The 18,625-nt window shown below is 38.5% G+C and overlaps 1 protein-coding gene across 1 annotated transcript; it reads right to left on the bottom strand.

The window, feature by feature from the left end:
• Nucleotides 1–16,051: 16,051 nt before the first annotated feature.
• Nucleotides 16,052–17,974, bottom strand: LOC107785742 (transcription factor RAX3-like). Its single transcript, XM_016607111.2, has 3 exons — nucleotides 17,601–17,974; nucleotides 17,369–17,498; nucleotides 16,052–16,971 (listed from the first exon to the last, which is right to left on the bottom strand). Exons 1-3 carry the CDS (start codon nucleotides 17,734–17,736, stop codon nucleotides 16,266–16,268), a joined length of 972 nt encoding a protein of 323 aa, XP_016462597.1. The 5' UTR covers nucleotides 17,737–17,974; the 3' UTR covers nucleotides 16,052–16,265.
• Nucleotides 17,975–18,625: the final 651 nt, after the last annotated feature.

Raw genomic sequence — 18,625 nt, 5'->3', positions numbered from 1 at the left:
GCATGTTTACACGCTTGTAGTTATGGACATTCAACTGATTTGTAGTTGTTCAATATTTAGTTTGTTAGGAAGTGGGTTTTGCTTTGAACTTTTGGTATCAGTAACCGACTATGGACTGAAAATGGATTATTAGTTTAAATTCATGCTTAATAGTTAGATGTTGTAGTTAAACTTAGAATAGGGAACCAATATTCATTCACTTGTCTCCACATTTATAGCTTCTGTACGTTTAGCTGCTGAATATTAAAGGGTAATTGAAACAGGCAAATGGTTCTGGAATCTGTAATTCCTACGTGTAACGACGTATTAGTAATGAATGGAAGTTGATACATCAGCCTTGTTTTGTTAAAATCTCAATGCCAACTTCAACATAATCTCCTAGTCGTTTTCTTACTCTCAATAACATTACGAAACCCATAAGTAGATAATTAGGAAGGAGGGTTTGTGCGTGCAACTAAAAATAAACAATAAGTATTTGTTAATTTGAATAGGCACGCACTACTCTTTCTGGATGATTACTAAATGCATGACATAACTTCTTAGCATATCTTCATTTCCTGTAAACTAGAATTCTATTTGGGCTGGGGTTAAGGTTTGTGACTGACTATCTTTTGTACATATTTGAGCGCAGATTTTACGTTTACGTTCGTCTTAATCTAATGACTAAGAAGTTACACCCTTTTCAAACATGCAATTAAGTAGGACCTTTTCTTATTTAGAGACAAACATAATAGAAAATGTAGTCACTGTAGGTTTATCCTTTCAAAAATGAGACGAGCCTCGCCAAATAAAGGATGCAAATTGCAGGGCCCTCAATATTTGGTCATAATAAAATACTTAGAATTTGGGATAGACTGTTTAGTGAATTTCACTGCCTTCCCCAAAGATAATAACGCGTTAGACTCTTTAGGCGCGACTTAATTAAATTACATTCTTAAATTCGGGTGCACATTTATGTGACCCAAATTCAAATCTCAACGGAGTTGGAATGTATTAACAACCACGGGTGCATTGATTGTGACGTGGTTCGAGATGCATTTTCACGACGTTGCAATTCTATAAAAAATAATAATAATAAAAGCGGTTTAAACTTAATAAAAGCACATAAGTTATAACATGTATTAAATCAGATATTTAGCCATTATAACAATTTAAGCGACCGTGCTAGAACCACGGGATTCGAGGGTGCCTAACACCTTCCCTTGGGTCAACAGAATTCCTTACTTAGAATTTCTGGTTCGCAGACTTCATTTGGAAAGTCGAATATTTTCCTCGATTTGGGATTCAAGATAAACCGGTGACTTGGGACACCAAAAGCCAAACCTTTCCCAAGTGACGACTCTGAATTAAATAAATAATCCCATTTCGAATATTGTCACTTGAATTGGAAAAACTCCCTTGCGCATTTTACCCTTCGGGGCAGGCGCGCAAAAAGGAGGTGTGACAGCTCTGGCGACTCTGCTGGGGACCCAGAACCTCTGGTTCAGGGTTCAAGAATTCGAGCTTAGAATAATTGTTATATTTGGCTTTATTATCTGATCTTTATTACATATTTTGGCATAACGTGCTAAATGTTGTCTTTTACCGCTTTGATATTATTTGAACTGTATATAAACTGTGCCGAAACCCTTCTCTTCTTACCTCCGGGGAGGAGCTTGCTGGTTAAGACTCCCTATTCTGTTAGTGTCATACCCTGTAATAAGAAAGAGGCCGGACAAGTTACAAAGCCGGACGATCTCGCAGGTCCCCGGTACGTAGCCCCCTCCTCGACTCGAGTTGTCCGCTGGGGTACACGGTTTAGAACAAATACCCAAGTTATAAACCTAGTATAACAAAACCCCATGCCGGATCCCTAGTAGGAACACTTATTTGCATCATGTTGCATTTGACATAGGGGACTCAACACAGGGGTTGGGTCCGTCTAGGACAGGCAACCTGAAATGAAAAGACCATCCTGCTGCATCCCGTTTGTTTTGCGCATTTATTTGCTTCAGTTCTGCATGCTGACCGGTTTCTAAAAAAAATCAAAAAAAAGGGAAAAGAAAAATAGCAGCGTAGGGAGATAATTACTTATTTTAGAAAAATAAAACCAATATCCAAGTAGTGTCTTTAGTTTGATTTATAATTTTTTTTTATTTTAATCACTTTCAAAATCCAAAAGAAAAAGTATTTGTTTAAAAAAAAAAGAAGGGAAAATTCAAAATTCAAAAAAATATTTTTTCTTTTGCAGTACCTCTTTCATTAAATTCAGACTAATAGTCCAAATACTTCCTTAAAAGATTTTTCGAAATTTAAAAAAAAAAGAGTTTCAAATTCAAAGAAAAAATATTTCTTTAGTCTTCATCTCTTTTCCAAAAAAATAAAAAAAAATCCTTTTCCTTAAAAGATTGTAATAAAAAAAAGGGTTTAGTTTATTTCCTTATTCCTAATCTGCCCGAACTATGCCGGTCTGATTCTCACCGGATGTGAGATACGTAGGCAAATCTCATCGGTTCCGACCCCAATTTTCAAAAAATCCAAAAATATTTTCCTTTAGTTCCTTCTTTATAAATCTTTCCTTAGAAAATGCAAAAAAAAAAAAATAAATAAATAAAAAATAAAATAAATAATAATAATAATAATAATAATAATAATAATATAGAAGTTTTTTTTTAAACTCAAAAAAAAATAGTTTCCTTCTTTCTGAAGTCTTTCATACGAAAAAATGAAATAAGAAATAAAAATCAGCAACAAAAATCCAAAAATACTCTTTTCTTTTTTCTTTTGTAAATGTCCATAAAAAATTTTTGAAAAATTGAATTCCAAAAATATTTTCGCTTTTCTTTAAAAGTGCTTTTGTAAATAAATAAAAACTCAGAAATTCCAAATCATTTTCTTAAAAGTTCCTCTTTCAAAAATTTAAGAGGCAACATCCTAAATAAAAAAAAATATATTCTTTCTTCCTTAGAAAAAGGTGAAACAAATGAAAAATCAACCAAACACATTTTCTTTTTTTTTTTAAATTCCCAAAGTTCAAGTCAAAAGCAAATAAATTTTTAGAAGTCTTTAAAAAAAAAACAAAAAAAAAACAAAAACAAAAATCAAATAAAAAAAAAAATTTCTTTCTTCTTTTAAAGCATTTCTTTCAAAAATTCCAAAATAAAAGGGGGTTAGTTTATTTACTCCATTTTTGATTTTTGAACTATGCAATGATCTGATTCACGCGGCATCGTGATACGTAGGCAATCCTCATCGGATCCGGTCACGTTTTAACTGCAAATAACGAAAATAACAATAAAAAATATATAATAAATAAAGGGAGCCTAAAGAGAAGCCGGAATGACACATGTCATCGATGCAAACATGTAGAAATTTACTTAACTGTATAGGTGCATCCCACCCCAACGTGAGATTACCTGTCTGTTATTTGTTTCAAACTAACCGTTTGCTTGCTGTTAAGTCCAAGTTTTTAGAAAAGGTGGTTTGGTTTGGTGAAAGTCTGGCCTCACATTCGTACTCTACGAGGTCGAAAGGAAGTGTTCAGTTGCCCGTCACTAAGTCGAGAGGGAGTATTCACACTTACTTCACGAGATCAAAGGGAAGTATAGTGATGTCTTCAGAATTTCCTTTGCCGACAATTCCTATCTCCGAGGAGAGTTCAATCTCGGCCATCCCAACTTCCGAGTCAGCAACTGCTGAAGAAAACAGAATCTTGCGGCTTCGCATGTTGGAAATGTTGGATGACTGGAACAACGGAAAAGAGCCGCCAAGTGTAATCCCTGGATTCCCCGAGTTGTTCTCTAGGACAAGTAGGACTTCCAACGTCCCCATAAGTTATCCAACTACCCCATTCGGGTACCCGGCCATTTCATCCCACTCCGCTGGATCACCCTCCGATTCTTACCCCCGGATGTCAACGACGGATGTAGCTATAAACATATTCACCGCACCGCCCTGTCCAATCGTGGCACAACCCACTACACACAGGCCCAATTTTGACTCTTCCTCATTCACATTCCAAGCACCATCCTTCTCACTGGAACCAACTCGGTTTACCACCAGCACTCACCCTCAATAGCCTCAACACGAGTTTACGCTGGGGCAAGACCAAAATCTCAAAGCTTTTGAACAAGATGAGATGGCAAAAAGAATGAGGAGCCTCGAGCAGAGTTTGAAAAACATGCAAGGTTTAAGCGGGCAGAAGAGTGTTTCCTATACTGATCTGTGCATATTCCCTCACGTGCACCTACCTGTGGGTTTCAAAACACCAAAGTTTGAGAAATATGATGGGCATGACGATCCCATTGCTCACCTCAAGAAGTATTGCAACCAATTGCGTGGAGCCGGCGGCAAAGAAGAATTGTTGATGGCATACTTCGGAGAAAGCTTGGTAGGAATAGCCTCAGAATGGTATATGGACCAAGACATATCTCGATGGCATATATGGGATGATCTCGCCAGAGATTTTGTAAGACAATTTCAGTATAATATTGACATCGCACCGGACAAAAATTCTTTGTCAAACTTGAAGAAGAAACCCTCGGAAAGCTTCAGAGAATATGCTATTAAATGGCGCGAGCAAACATCAAGGGTAAAACCTCCCATGGACGAGATAGAAATGGTCACTACTTTCCTCCAGGCTCAAGAATCAGATTACTTCCAAAACATGATGTCAGCCATGGGAAAGCCTTTCGCGGAAGCGATTAAAATCGGGGAGATGGTGGAGAATGGTTTGAAAACGGGTAGAATTTTGAGTCAGGCAGCCATAAGGGCAACCTCCCAAGCCGTCCAAAGCGGGTCCGGAGGAATGACAAGAGGGAATAAAAAGGAAGAGACATCCATGGCGGCATCAGAAGCAAGAGAATATCGTAACCCCAGGCCCCGTTTTCCAGAAAGAACCCCACAACATTACTACCCCCACCAAAATGTGACCTATGCTCCTCAACCCTACATGGTCATGAATATCCAGCCTTATGTCCAGCCGCCGCAGCAAGCCAATCGGGGCCAAGCTCCACCTCCCAGAAATCAGCCTCCTTACCGAAACCACTATAATCCTCGACCTTCCCAGAATAACTTCCGTCCTCGGGAACCACCCAGGAGACCCAACTATACACCAATCGGTGAACCCTACTCCGCCTTGTTCCCTAAGCTTGTCCAGATGAATTTGCTGCAGCCCATACCCCCAAACGGGCAAAACCCAGAATCACCATCATATCAGCGGGGTGTTAGGTGTGCATACCATTCAGGGGTAGAAGGGCACGATACAAACAACTGTTGGACATTGAAACAAGCGGTAGAGAATTTGTTAGAGCAAGAGAAAATTATGTTGAAAGACGAGGATGTCCCAAATGTGACCAATAATCTGCTGCCCGCTCACAACAACGAGCCGATAATCGGGATGATTTGTGAAGACAAAGGATTTGATCCGGCGCTTAAGTCCATAATTTCTATTGCTAAATGCAGAAAGGAAGCCCAAGGCAACCCCAAAGCAAGAGAAAGGGAAAAAGAAGAGTAAAATCATCGAGACTGAACCGAAAAAGAAAATTGATGTATCCAAGCAAGCCTATGTGGTATGGGGGACGATCAAACCACCTCGGTTGAATGAGTCAGTGGTTATTGGACGCATACCACAGAAGCCAAAGTACAGTAAAGAGGAAGATGATGAGGTGTTCACGGTTGAAGAGAGTGAGGGAATACGTGAGGCAATGAGGAAAATGCTATGCGAAACACACATGGTCCAGCCAGGAGAGGGCACTAGCACCGCTGAGGTATCATACATGGGACCAAGCGCCAAGCTTCAAAACTGGAAGGCTACGCCATTCCCGATCAAGCGAGAGTCCTAGTAGACCTGTCCTGCCACTTTTTCTGCATCGCGAGCTATCCCAGGGTGTAACTCAGATGCTTTCTTTAGTTTCCTGTTTTTAATTCCCTGAATGTCGACCCTGTTATCTTCCCAATTCCAAGAAATGAAATCATATTTCATCGTTCACTTTCTTTATTTTTTCAGAGTTTTGCTATGTTTTCTTTTTAGTTCTCTTCAATTCTAATAATGCAGCTTTAAATAACATGACATGCTTGTGGACTTCAGGCCCAGATCCCAAGAACTCTGTCAGACTTCAAAATAATGAATCAAAAATTGAAATATAGAGAAGTTAAGAAAATTAAAAGAAAGAATAGGAACAACTGAAGAAAATTGGTTCATGGTTTGGGAAATGTCCGTCACTGAAGCAGAGTTTGAGGACAGTGAGTGGGTCTAGACTCGTATGGAACGTTGACCTTAATGACTGCAGTTTGTCACGAGCAATTGTACCAACAAAGAATGGCCCGCGCCTATAAATTTTGAAGTAGGGCAACTGGTGTTAAGGCGTATTCTTCCTCATCACCAGGAAGCAAAAGGAAAGTTTTCTCATAATCGGAAGGGTCCATACATCATTGGAAAATATTGCCAAGAGGAGCATTGTATCTGGGTGACATCGAAAGAAATGACCCCGACACAGCTATGAATGCAGATGCAGTACTATGTCTAAATCGCTTCGGCGATGTCTTTGCACAGTTGAGATGACGAAGGCTTTCATTCCCGCTATCCAAACACCATCAATCCTTCGCAAACCCTTTGAGCCGATTACCTTTCTTTGATTACCCTCTTTGGAACCCGGAAGTACAAAAAGAAAAAGAAAAGAAAGAAAAGAAAAAGAAAAAGAAAAAAAAAGAAAAAAAAAGAAAAGAAAAAGAAAAAAGAAAAGCAAAAGAAAATAAAATAAAAGAAAAACAAAACGGGAACAAAAACAAAACAAAAATTATTGCCTGAACTACGTCTGACTTGATTCCGAAAGGATACGTAGGCAGCCTCTCTCTGGGGTTCAGTCACACCAAAAATAAAATCCAAGAAGTTCCCCAAAAGTAAAACTGGGGCAGAAGTTATAATGGTTCGGCCATGAGACCGCCGAAAAGGTTCCAAAGTTGTAGTTCCGCCCAAAATCATTTTACCCCAAAGACCTTGTCCAAGTCCTTCTGATCAATTGACAAAGACAGGAAAGTGGAAAACGTCATTGTTGGAATCTGATAGAAGTCAAATTGAGAGAAATAAAATGAGAGAGTCTTATCGGTGAAAATCTTCGGGCATCATGAGGCGACGAGAGTAGAGAAATCAAAAATGAGAGAGGTCGATTAGCGAAAACCCGCAAAGGGCGTTGTTGGCCGAAAAGAGGATACTTCATCACTAAAAGTCCTGGCAAGGTTCTCTGGTTTGGAAACATGGATCAATAGGTTCATGAGAAGCTGGAGTTTGGTGCGGATCGGGTATCCAGTCCAAGAAGCATGTCATGTCAGTTTGAAGCCAGCATGCACCCCAGATAAGTCCTTCTTTTCCCCCGAAAGGGACGCTTCTCTTTAAACTCATATGCTTGCCTTGTGCATAGTTTTCCTTGAATCCCTTTCAGTTTAACTCTGATTTCATAACAATTATAAAGAAAAGGTGGCAGGACCGGTTTCACAGGGCCCCGCCTGGCAAGAGTCAAAGAAAATACACAGCCTCAGTGGTGCGTCAGTCCAATCCCGACTGACCATGGTGGTTGATTGCTTCCAAAGTAAAGACGTTCGAAAGGAAAGAAAGTCAAAGGCAAAGTTCCTAAGGGCAGAATAAAGCAAAGGACAGAGCCCACATGGGCGAGTCATCATGTAATCCTAAGGCTGAACCCGGTCAGTGTGAAAGAGATTCACCCTCAAGGCCAACAAGCAGCACAGTTCTCAATGGAAATGGGGACGGGATCAAGCGATGGAGATGATCAAGGCCACAAAACCAACCACCGTTTCAACTAATAAATTGTTCTTTGTTGAAAATAGGTCTTACTCAAAGCAACCGTGGAAGAAGCAGGTGTAGCCCAAAAAGAAATGAAATGCGCGAGCGTTGAAACAGCTTTGCAGCAGGAAAAGGAAGTTTCCCCAGAATTCTTTCATGCATTTTGATAAATAAAAGGAAATATAAAAGGAAAACCAAAAAAAAGAAAGAAGACAAGAAATAAAAATGAAAATCCCAAAAAAAAAAAACAAATCATGGTAGCATAGGACCTCATTCCTCAACTATCCCGGTATAAACCGCGGATCTCCCTGGCATAACCCAAAGAGCTTTTTCTGTCTAAATATCCCGGCCAAAAACCGAGGACCTCCCGGCCAAACAACCGCGGAGCTTTTTCTGTCAAAATCCCGGCCAAAAACCGTGGACTTTTCCCGGCATGACCCGTGGACCTTTTCCGGCATAACCCGATGATTTTTCCCGGCATAACCCGTGGACCTTTTCCGGCATAACCCGATGATCTTTCCGGCATAAACCGATGATTTCCCCGGCATAACCCGTAGACCTTTTTTGGCATAACCCGATGATTTTTCCCGGCATAACCCGTGGACCTTTTCCGGCATAACCCGATGATTTTTTCCGGCATAACCCGATGACTTTCCCGGCATAACCCGAGGACTCTTTCCCTTTTTTCGGCATTAACCCGTGGACCTCCTGGCATAACCTAGGGCCCCTTTTTCTTTCCTCCCCGGCATAACCCGAGGACCTCTTTTTCTTCACGACATAACCCGTGAACCTCCCTGGCATAACCTAGGAGCCCTTTTTCCTTTTCTCCCGACATAACCTGGTCAGTTTTCCGGCATAACCTGGCAATCCTCCCAATTTAGGGCTCCAATCCCTAAGTTGAGCGAGTTTCCTTTAGCCGACATTAGGGCTCCAATCCCTAAGTTGAGCAATTTTTCCTGTTAAGCCAGCATTAGGGCTCCAATCCCTGAGTTGAGAAATTTCTATTTAGCCAGCATTAGGGCTCCAATTCCTGAGTTGAGCGTTTTTTCCTTTAGCTGACATTAGGGCTCCAATACCTGAGTTGAGCAACTTTCCTTTAGCCAACATTAGGGCTCCAATCCCTGAGTTGAGCGATTTGCTTTTAGCCGACATTAGGGCTCCAATCCCTGAGTTGAGCAATTTTCTTTAGCCAGCATTAGGGCTCCAATCCCTGAGTTGAGCAATTTGTTTTTAGCCGACATTAGGGCTCCAATCCCTGAGTTGAGCAATTTTCTTTAAGCCAGCATTAGGGCTCCAATCCCTGAGTTGAGCAACTTTCCTTTAGCCGACATTAGGGCTCCAATCCCTGAGTTGAGCAATATTTCTTTAGCCAGCATTAGGGCTCCAATCCCTGAGTTGCGCATTTTTACCTTTTGCGATATTAGGGCTCCAATTCCTGAGTTGCGCCTTTTAGACTAGAGGTTTCCAATCCCCTCATCAATCCTGTAGATTTTTATGGCAATTAACTCACGAAATTTTCCTAGTGAAACTGGGGCAGAAAATTTCGTTCGTTTGTTTTGTTGTCTCAGCAGGTCTGACCTCGAGGCGCATGGATCGAGATGACCTACGGTTTGAGTCTCAATCCAGAATAAAGAAAAGAAGAAAAGAACAAAAAGAAGATGTTCCCAAATATTGGAACAAACAAAGGGCAGGTCGCTCAAAATTTGATCAAATTCCCGAGCTCCGCCAATCCCGTTTCACTCAATATTGCAGAAATAAACAAGCGCCTACAACTTGCGAGCATCAAGATTCAGATCAAAGTCTACAAGCAGAATCAGCTAAGACCCAAGATCAAGTTGCAAAAGAATTATAGATAGAAATCTTGTAAGTAGTGGTTGGCAAGCATAAGTAGTTAGTTCAGTTTCAATTTCCTTTGGTTGTAATAAGGAGGTCGGTAAAGTAGTAGCGGCAACAGCAACAGCAGTAACAGCAAGCATTGCAATCCCATGGTAGTCCCAGCTACCAAAGTTTCCCGAACTACATTGACCTGATTCCTGTTTAGCCCAGGATATGTAGGAAATCTTTGAAGCAAAGATTCGGTCAAATCTTTCAAAATGTGCCTCACACGGAGTAGTCCAACGGGCAAAAATCGCTCATATCCGCTCACTTTATCTTTGCACGAAAACCTCGCATGTTTTCGGGCAAAGAGGGGCAGCTGTGAGCATGTGATTTTTGTTTACACGACAATTACTCCAAAAGAAATCAAAAATAAAACAAATGGTCTTGTTGTACAATTTTTTGGAATTTACGTGGCATTTTTGGCAGTTATTTGTAGTTTTGTGTGTGATTGTTTAGTTTTGTCAAATAAAAATACAAAAAAATATATGTCGCGTGTAAGTTTAGGATATCGTTCTAATATTAGGAATTAATCAAACCATAATTTGGTTTTAAAATGAAAAATCACAAAAAATATGCATTGTTATTCTATTTGTTGTCATTGAGTGATTTTATGTTAATTAAATATTTAATGTGTGTGATAATTGTTTTTAAGTGTTAATTAATATTTGTATAGTTTTATTTTTGATTTTACAATTTAATTAGGAATTATGTTTAAATTAGAAATTAAAAGAAGGAAAAAATAAAGGAGTTCAAAATTGAAGAAATCCGGATTTTTGGGCTTAAATTTGAGACCAAGAATCAGGTCCAATTCATTTCATGACCCAGTCCGGTTCCCTGATCTCTATGGCCTCACCAAATGACGTCGTTTAAGGCCTATCAGATCTGGACCGTTGATCAAACATATCTAACGATCCAATTCAATTCCCATTTTAAACCAAACGACGCTGTATAAGGATGTTCAATCGGAGCTGTCCATCTTGTTCAATCCTACGATCTCCAACACGCCTCATAGCCCGACCCATTCCCGTCAAAACCGACCCAGTCTCCTCTGAGACCAAACGACGCCGTCCCCTTAAGTGGAAAGATCAAGGTCGTTGATCATCGATGATCCAACAGCCAAAATTCAACCCCCCGTCCCATATATAAGCCTTCTCACCTCTCACCCCCGCACCCTAAGCACACCCCCTTCTCACTGTTCCTCCGTCTCTCTCATTCAGAGACAGACCTAGGTTTAAACCCTAGCCGCCTTAGTTCCCTTCCGTTTGAAACCCGGCAGCATCAACGCCGCCGACCACCATCTTAACATCCTAGGACCACTTAACCACCCTGAATCCGAATCCACAAACCGTTTGGCTCGAATCAATCCCTAGATTCTCGAATCTTCATTTGAAGATTCGAACCGGACCCCAACCTATGCCAAAACCCCCCAAATCCATACCAGGTACCCCCCTGACCTCCCTCATGACCAAACCAAGCTTGGTTTGGTCCGAATCTAACCAGAAAACCCCAAGTCCCAAATCAGGCCCAAGAACCCTAGAAATCCGGAATCTGAGGGTTTTGTCCAATTAAACGAGAGGGTTGGGGTCTAATAGACCTTAATCGAAGTGTTCTCAATTGAGAACACTTCGATTAAAGCCCGTTCAACCCCAAAAGAGGTTCGATTCAAAATCCGAGACATGGTCGTCTGATTTTCGATTCTTTAAGGTATTTCTTTTTCTTTTTTTTTTCTTGTCAGTTACATGTTGTTTGTTTTGTTAATATTTGTGTGTTTAAATGTCATTTTTTATTTGTTTTCAATTGTGTCGACTATTCTGTCCATCTCACCCAGATATTTATTTGGTCGAATTTGTTTCTGTGTGTTTATTGCGTGTAATTACAGTTTGTGTAATCGAGTCGAATAAGTTCCGTCGATCAGTTAAGTTTTCCACAAATCCCCGTGCCTATCAACATAAAATCATATATGTGCCTGTTCAAGTTTGGTTATCTGCTATTGATTGTGCGTGTTGTAATTCACATAGTCGATTCGATATATGTCGTCGATTAGTTTCAGCTTTGAATGGTAATAAATTGACGCACGTTGTTTGATTTCTGCTGAAGCATTGTTTGAATCCAATTAAGAATTGAGTATAGATACTTGTAGTTTGTTCAGTTTGAATCAAGAACCACTTAAGGATTGGTTATAGCTGCAATTTTAATGAAAATTTCAGAGCTTAAGTTAAGTGGACTGCCAGTTTGAGTATGGGTTGAACCATTAGAGTAGTCTATAGTGCAAATACACCCTAGCTGACATCTTTACAGATGAGAAGTCAGGTGTAAGGTGAGTTCAATAATAAAAGGTTGAAGATGCATATGAGAATAGTAGTGGAACCTGCTGTACAGTAGGGTATCCATTGCCTTTCTGAATTTCAGCAGTTTAAAGTAGAAGAAAACCCCATGCCTAGACAATCCTAAGTAGAGATGACAGTCTTTAAGGCTTATTTTAAGCCCTGGGCAGCCTGTCTTTAAAGGCAGGTTCTTCCTTTCTATAGGGATATAAAAAGGGACAGCCAAGAGTAAAAGAGAAAAAAATCAGAAAATAGGAGGGGGAAGAGAACTGACTAAATAAAACAGTAGAGAGTTTTGATATAACATTCGAAGAAAAAGAGTTTAAAAAGACAGAAAGAGGGCAGAACATAAAAAGAGAACTAGTTGGAGTGAGAGCATTTTTAGATCAGTTTTGAATCAGTCTAGGGAGGTTTTAAATTCAGTTTCTTGGTTTTAAAGTCAAAAAGTCAGTTTTTAAATTCAGTTTCTAAACTGAATTTCAACTCCAGCATCCCTTAAAAGAACAAAAGCATAGTTTGAAATAGGCAATCCTGTCCAGTGTTTGAAGTTTTGAAGCTATTGGACTCATTTGAACATTAGTAGATTCTTCTCTGCGATCTGATGTTTCTGGGCCATATTTCGATTTCCTGGGCTTTGGTCGTGTTGCTGTTGGTTTGTTGTTGTTATTTGCTGCCTGATTTTTCTGAAATTGCAACTGGATTCTGGGTTATTACTTGGTTTTGATCTACTGGTTGCTGTTGGCTATTGCTATTGCTTGTTCTCGCTGCTTCAGCTGACTCTTCCTTCCTCTTCATTTTGCGTTACGATTTCAGGTACACAGTTTAAGCTCACCCTGATGTAACTTTGAACTTGAATGAAATGAAGCCACATTCTTGATCTGAGCATGTTTACACGCTTGTAGTTATGGACATTCAACTGATTTGTAGTTGTTCAATATTTAGTTTGTTAGGAAGTGGGTTTTGCTTTGAACTTTTGGTATCAGTAACCGACTATGGACTGAAAATGGATTCTTAGTTTAAATTCATGCTTAATAGTTAGATGTTGTAGTTAAACTTAGAATAGGGAACCAATATTCATTCACTTGTCTCCACATTTATAGCTTCTGTACGTTTAGCTGCTGAACATTAAAGGGTAATTGAAACAGGCAAATAGTCAACCTTGTTTTGTTAAAATCTCAATGCCAACTTCAACATGATCTCCTAGTCATTTTCTTACTCTCAATAACATTACGAAACCCATAAGTAGATAATTAGGAAGGAAGGTTTGTGTGTGCAACTAAAAATAAATAATCAGTATTTGTTAATTTGAATAGGCACGCACTACTCTTTCTGGATGATTTCTAAATGAATGACATAACTACTTAGCATATCTTCATTTCCTGTAAACTAGAATTCTATTTGGGCTGGGGTTAAGGTTTGTGACTGACTATCTTTTGTACATATTTGAGCGCAGATTTTACGTTTACGTTCGTCTTAATCTAATGACTAAGAAGTTACACCCTTTTCAAACATGCAATTAAGTAGGACCTTTTCTTATTTAGAGACTAACATAATAGAAAATGTAGTCACTGTAGGTTTATCCTTTCAAAAATGAGAAGAGCCTCGCCAAATAAAGGATGCAAATTGCAGGGCCCTCAATAATTGGTCATAATAAAATATTTAGAATTTGGGATGGACTGTTTAGTGAATTTCACTGCCTTCCCCAAAGATAATAACGCGTTAGACTCTTTAGGCGCGACTTAATTAAATTACATTCTTAAATTCAGGTGCGCATTTATGTGACCCAAATTCAAATCTCAACGGAGTCGGAATGTATTAACAACCACGGGTGCATTGATTGTGACGTGGTTCGAGATGCATTTTCACGACGTTGCAATTCTATAAAAAATAATAATAATAAAAGCGGTTTAAACTTAATAAAAGCACATAAGTTATAACATGTATTAAATCAGATATTTAGCCATTATAACAATTTAAGCGACTGTGCTAGAACCACGGGATTCGAGGGTGCCTAACACCTTCCCTTGGGTCAACAGAATTCCTTACTTAGAATTTCTGGTTCGCAGACTTCATTTGGAAAGTCGAATATTTTCCTCGATTTGGGATTCAAGATAAACCGGTGACTTGGGACACCAAAAGCCAAACCTTTCCCAAGTGGCGACTCTGAATTAAATAAATAATCTCATTTCGAATATTGTCACTTGAATTGGAAAAACTCCCTCGCGCATTTTACCCTTCGGGGCGGGCGCGCAAAAAGGAGGTGTGACACTCTTCAGCTCTTTTTTCACCAATTTTGCTCCCATTTGATCCTTTTTCGCTCAAGTTTGTTCCTTTTTCTGCCAGAAATAGGACTCTGTCTCTATAACATTTGCACAGGCGCACCGCATGGGGCGATGCGCCACACGGTGCTCTTTTGGGGAAGTTCAGAGAGCTGATTCTGACAGGCTGCAGGAAATTTCCACAGGCGCGGCGCGCCTCGCGCCGCTCCATGCTCCGCGGTAATGGTAATTCGGAAAAACGTAAAACACGAAAGTTGTAGCTCTTTTAAATAGATTTCAAACGATATATTGTGGAACCCAAAGGGAATTATGAGCGAAAAGTTATGCGCATTTTACTAGATAATGCGTCGTATGCCCGCTCGATTCTCTGTTTTGTTCTTAACTATCATCTGTTGATCCCCGAAAACGATCCCGGCTTGATTCCTTGTGCTTTTACTCAGACTTCAAAGTTCCAATTCACTTGAATTCATTCCATAATATCTACATAGCTCGAAGTCACTCCTACAAGGCATAAAATACACAATTAGTGCAAAACACTAGCGATTAAAGTTCAAACTCAATTAAAGTGCAGTAATTTAGAGTGCAATAAGCGACTAAAATACGTAATTATAGCGCATCATCAGAAATATTGTGGCTACATTTGTTATATGTCTGCTGATAAAATGTAAACGCTTCTTTATCTTTCTCCCAAATCTCCGATGATGAATAAAGTAACGTGCATTTTATTTTTACTCATAAGAGAATTTTTTTTAGAACCATTAAGAAAAACTAACGTCGTTGGTGATATCGATATAAACCTTTAACACATGTTATATCTTTGAGTGGATTGAGTTAGATTACTCTAAATGTTGATTGCAAACTATTCTGAAAAAGATGAACCAGTCAACAGAATTCTTAAGTGTGGAATCATTGTAATTAGTAATACAGTGTAGAATGTCCGTTAAACACATAGGATGCCTTTCTTTTCGTTTTCTGGAATCCATGTTATTCAACTTAAAATAATATTACATCATATCAACCTGTCCTTCTAGGGTTTCAATTTGGGAGTCTGCTTAATAATGCCATACGAGAAATAATGTCATAAACCTTACAGAAAACACGACACCATCCATTTTTATAGACCTAGGATCATTAACATTAGTGCTGCAATCCCATTATATTATTGAGAGAATCTCAAAGAAATAGAAATGATCACTTACTATTAGTATAAAAAATGTTAGAAGCAAAAATCCAGATTTTCTAGCTATTTCAATCAACCAGTCATCAATACATTAACTTATTCTGGATAGGCTCATTCTACATTTCCATTAGTTGTGCATGATATGGCGCGAAATTACTTTCCACCAGTCTTGATTTTGGCGATCCCATTTCCGACATTGAAGATCAAAGGCGGAGCTAGGAATATTTGAAGCTTACAGGATTGAGATATTACTGTTTTTATTTTGGATCAAAGTTAACGAGTTCGGCCAAACTTGTAATTCTCCGCCCCTGTTGAAGATGGCATTAAATTTTTGCAGTTGCAAAGTACCTTGTTCGCTAAAAACCAGCAAGTTAATTACGGCCAAAGGGACAGGAACTTGTTACACAAGGAATATTTTAGCTTCCCAAGGAATATGTGACTGATATCCTCTGAGAATTCATAAACGAAGGCAAATATAAATTTTCCATGGCTGTATGTATATATTTAACTGTGCAACATCAATCTGAAGAAGAAACAAATTCAAGAAAACAAACACCGAAAAAGCTCCAGCATTAACATTAATATATGAGCATTCAAACTCAAAATTCCGCAAGATATATCAGACAATAAAGTTGAATATAAAAGATAATCAAAAAGTTGGACATGCCAGTGGCTATTATTAGTCCTCAAAAACAAAATCAGAGAGATGCAAAGATGTAGTAATAAACAAGTTTATTAGGGTTCTCCGACGAAAATAAATCATCTGCCCTTCTTCCATAACTACATATAAATTACAATATCAAATAAAAATATACCATATGTAAATATCATTGTGCCATAGGGTATCTCAGCTCATCAAATGCACTCTTTTGGATTATAACGCCTTGTTGAAAACCTTTATCAACAATAGGAGGAAGAGGAAGAACAAAAGGATTCATCGCTTCCCAGTCCAAATTTCCTCCAGAAGTAGAAGCAGATATATCAATAAGCATATCCTGATCATATAATATTTCGAGACCATCTAATTTTTGTTGATTATTTAGAATCATATGCTCAAGCTCAGCTGTAAAACTGCTAGCTGCCCTATCCATATTGTATTGAGCATTTGCCAAGACATTATCTATTGGCGCAGAAGAGATCAAATTGATAGGACTGTTCTGATATATCGACTGCATCAATAATGAATTATCCATAGGATATTGAGGATTTGTTGCTTCATTTATCGTTTGATCTTCGTCTGAAAATTTACCTCCAAGTTTTATCAACAGTTTTTTTATGGAAGAATGATCATTAAATCTTGGTTCATCGTTTGAATATGGTATTGGCTGCAAGATGGGAATCTCAGGCCAACATGGAAATTGGTTGTTGTTATTGTTATTGGAAATTACCATATTGGAGTTGATTTCTTTTCCTTTTCTTGATCCTTGCTTTTGGCGCTGTTTTCCAAATAGCTTCTTCTTCAGCCTAGTGTTCCAGTAATTCTTGATATCATTATCGGTTCTTCCCGGGAGTTGTGCTGCAATTATCGACCACCTGATATACCCCTCATGAGATTTAGAAATTATACTTAGATTCTAACAAAGCAACGGGTAAATGGGGTTCAATTGAGTCTCTTTCGTCAGAAAATTATACTGAACAACTAACAATTCTTTTTGCGTACGTATAAATTTTTTGAATCTCCATGACATAAGGGAAGCTTTTAGTTTGGTGTAACGATTATTCAAAAATTGTTTTCGGTCACAAATTCAGATATCATGACATTGTTGTACTTTTTGAATCTCCTTATTAGGATTTCTAATTTCAACTCTACTTAGATTATTTTATATGAGCTACCAGCTAGTGTTGCTAGTAAAAGGGAGTGGTTAACCAAAAACATGAAGGAGGGGAGAGAGAACATAATCAAAGAAAATAAGGGCTGGCTATATACTACCTGCTTCCAATACTTATGTAGAGGCTGCAAATGATTCTATCTTCTTCTTCTGAGAACCCTCCATGCTTAATATTTGGACGCAGATAATTTAACCATCTAAGCCTACAGCTCTTTCCACATCTATTAAGCCCTAAAAGTTTTAGAAAAAACAACATGACCATGCTATAATAAGATTTTGTACTAAATTATTTTTCATTAAGAAAGAAAAGATGAGATTTGGGATTTTCCATACCAATTTTTGGAGGCAAAGCAATCCAGTTGCCACCTGTCCCATTCTGCTCAATATATGACTTCAACTTAGCATCTTCTTCAGGTGACCATGGCCCTCTCTTCACGTTGTTTTTGTCACAGCAAGGAGCTCTTCCCATTTCTTGATTTTCTTTCACTAGCAACTAAGTTGGTTTTAATTAAGCTAATTCCTCTTCTTCTATTCCTGTCTTGAGTGTAATTTACTTTTGTGCGTAGAGAGAGAGAGAGAGAGCAGGGGGGGCGGGGAATAACAAAGATTAATATAATAAATGAGAGAGGATAAACATGTTTTAAGGAGCAGTCAGAAAAGTAAGGGTATGGCTAGAAGATGAATGCCAGGAGAGAATATAAGGGTTTTTTCTTCTTGTCTTTCTCATCGCCGAACCATTAAATATACACTAGGACTTTTTAAAAAAAATTATTGGAAGTGTATATGGCCTGTACCTAAAAAATTTTGGAAATGTATGTCCAATAAATCTTATTGACCGTCCATTTGAAAATCATTGACACATAATGTTACAAGTCTTGGCAAAGTAAACAAATCGTGTAGCTAATACGTAGAATATAACTTTGCCAACTTCAAAAATCAAGGCAAATATAGTTATATTTTAATTTTGTTTGTTAAGTTTACCTTGATCATTAAGATAGGCTCGGCCTGAATATTTATCTTGTAATTTATATGCAAAGTCCTAGATTTGCTCTAGGTTTAATTTCTAATGCTTCTATTATTTACTTTAACATTTTGGTTTGATAACTCTGTAGCCTTAACGTTTATATACCTATAGAGAGTCGCGTACCATATACTAATCTTGTATAGAGAATACTTCACACCTAATTTTATGTTTTCCTTTTTCTTTTTGTTTATTAAGCTTGATGAAGCAGAGAAGATTGGAGTTATATATTAGGACGCAATCATTTGAGTAATCATGTAATTACAACTTTGTTAAAAGTGCATACATCCGCTAGGGTTATGAGGACAAAGTCAATTTGATGTCTGATCCTGTGCAA

This window comes from Nicotiana tabacum, chromosome 16 (genome assembly GCF_000715075.1).
Source record: "Nicotiana tabacum cultivar K326 chromosome 16, ASM71507v2, whole genome shotgun sequence".
NCBI classification, from domain to species: Eukaryota; Viridiplantae; Streptophyta; class Magnoliopsida; order Solanales; family Solanaceae; genus Nicotiana; species Nicotiana tabacum.
This window is presented reverse-complemented; position numbering and strand designations above follow the sequence as displayed.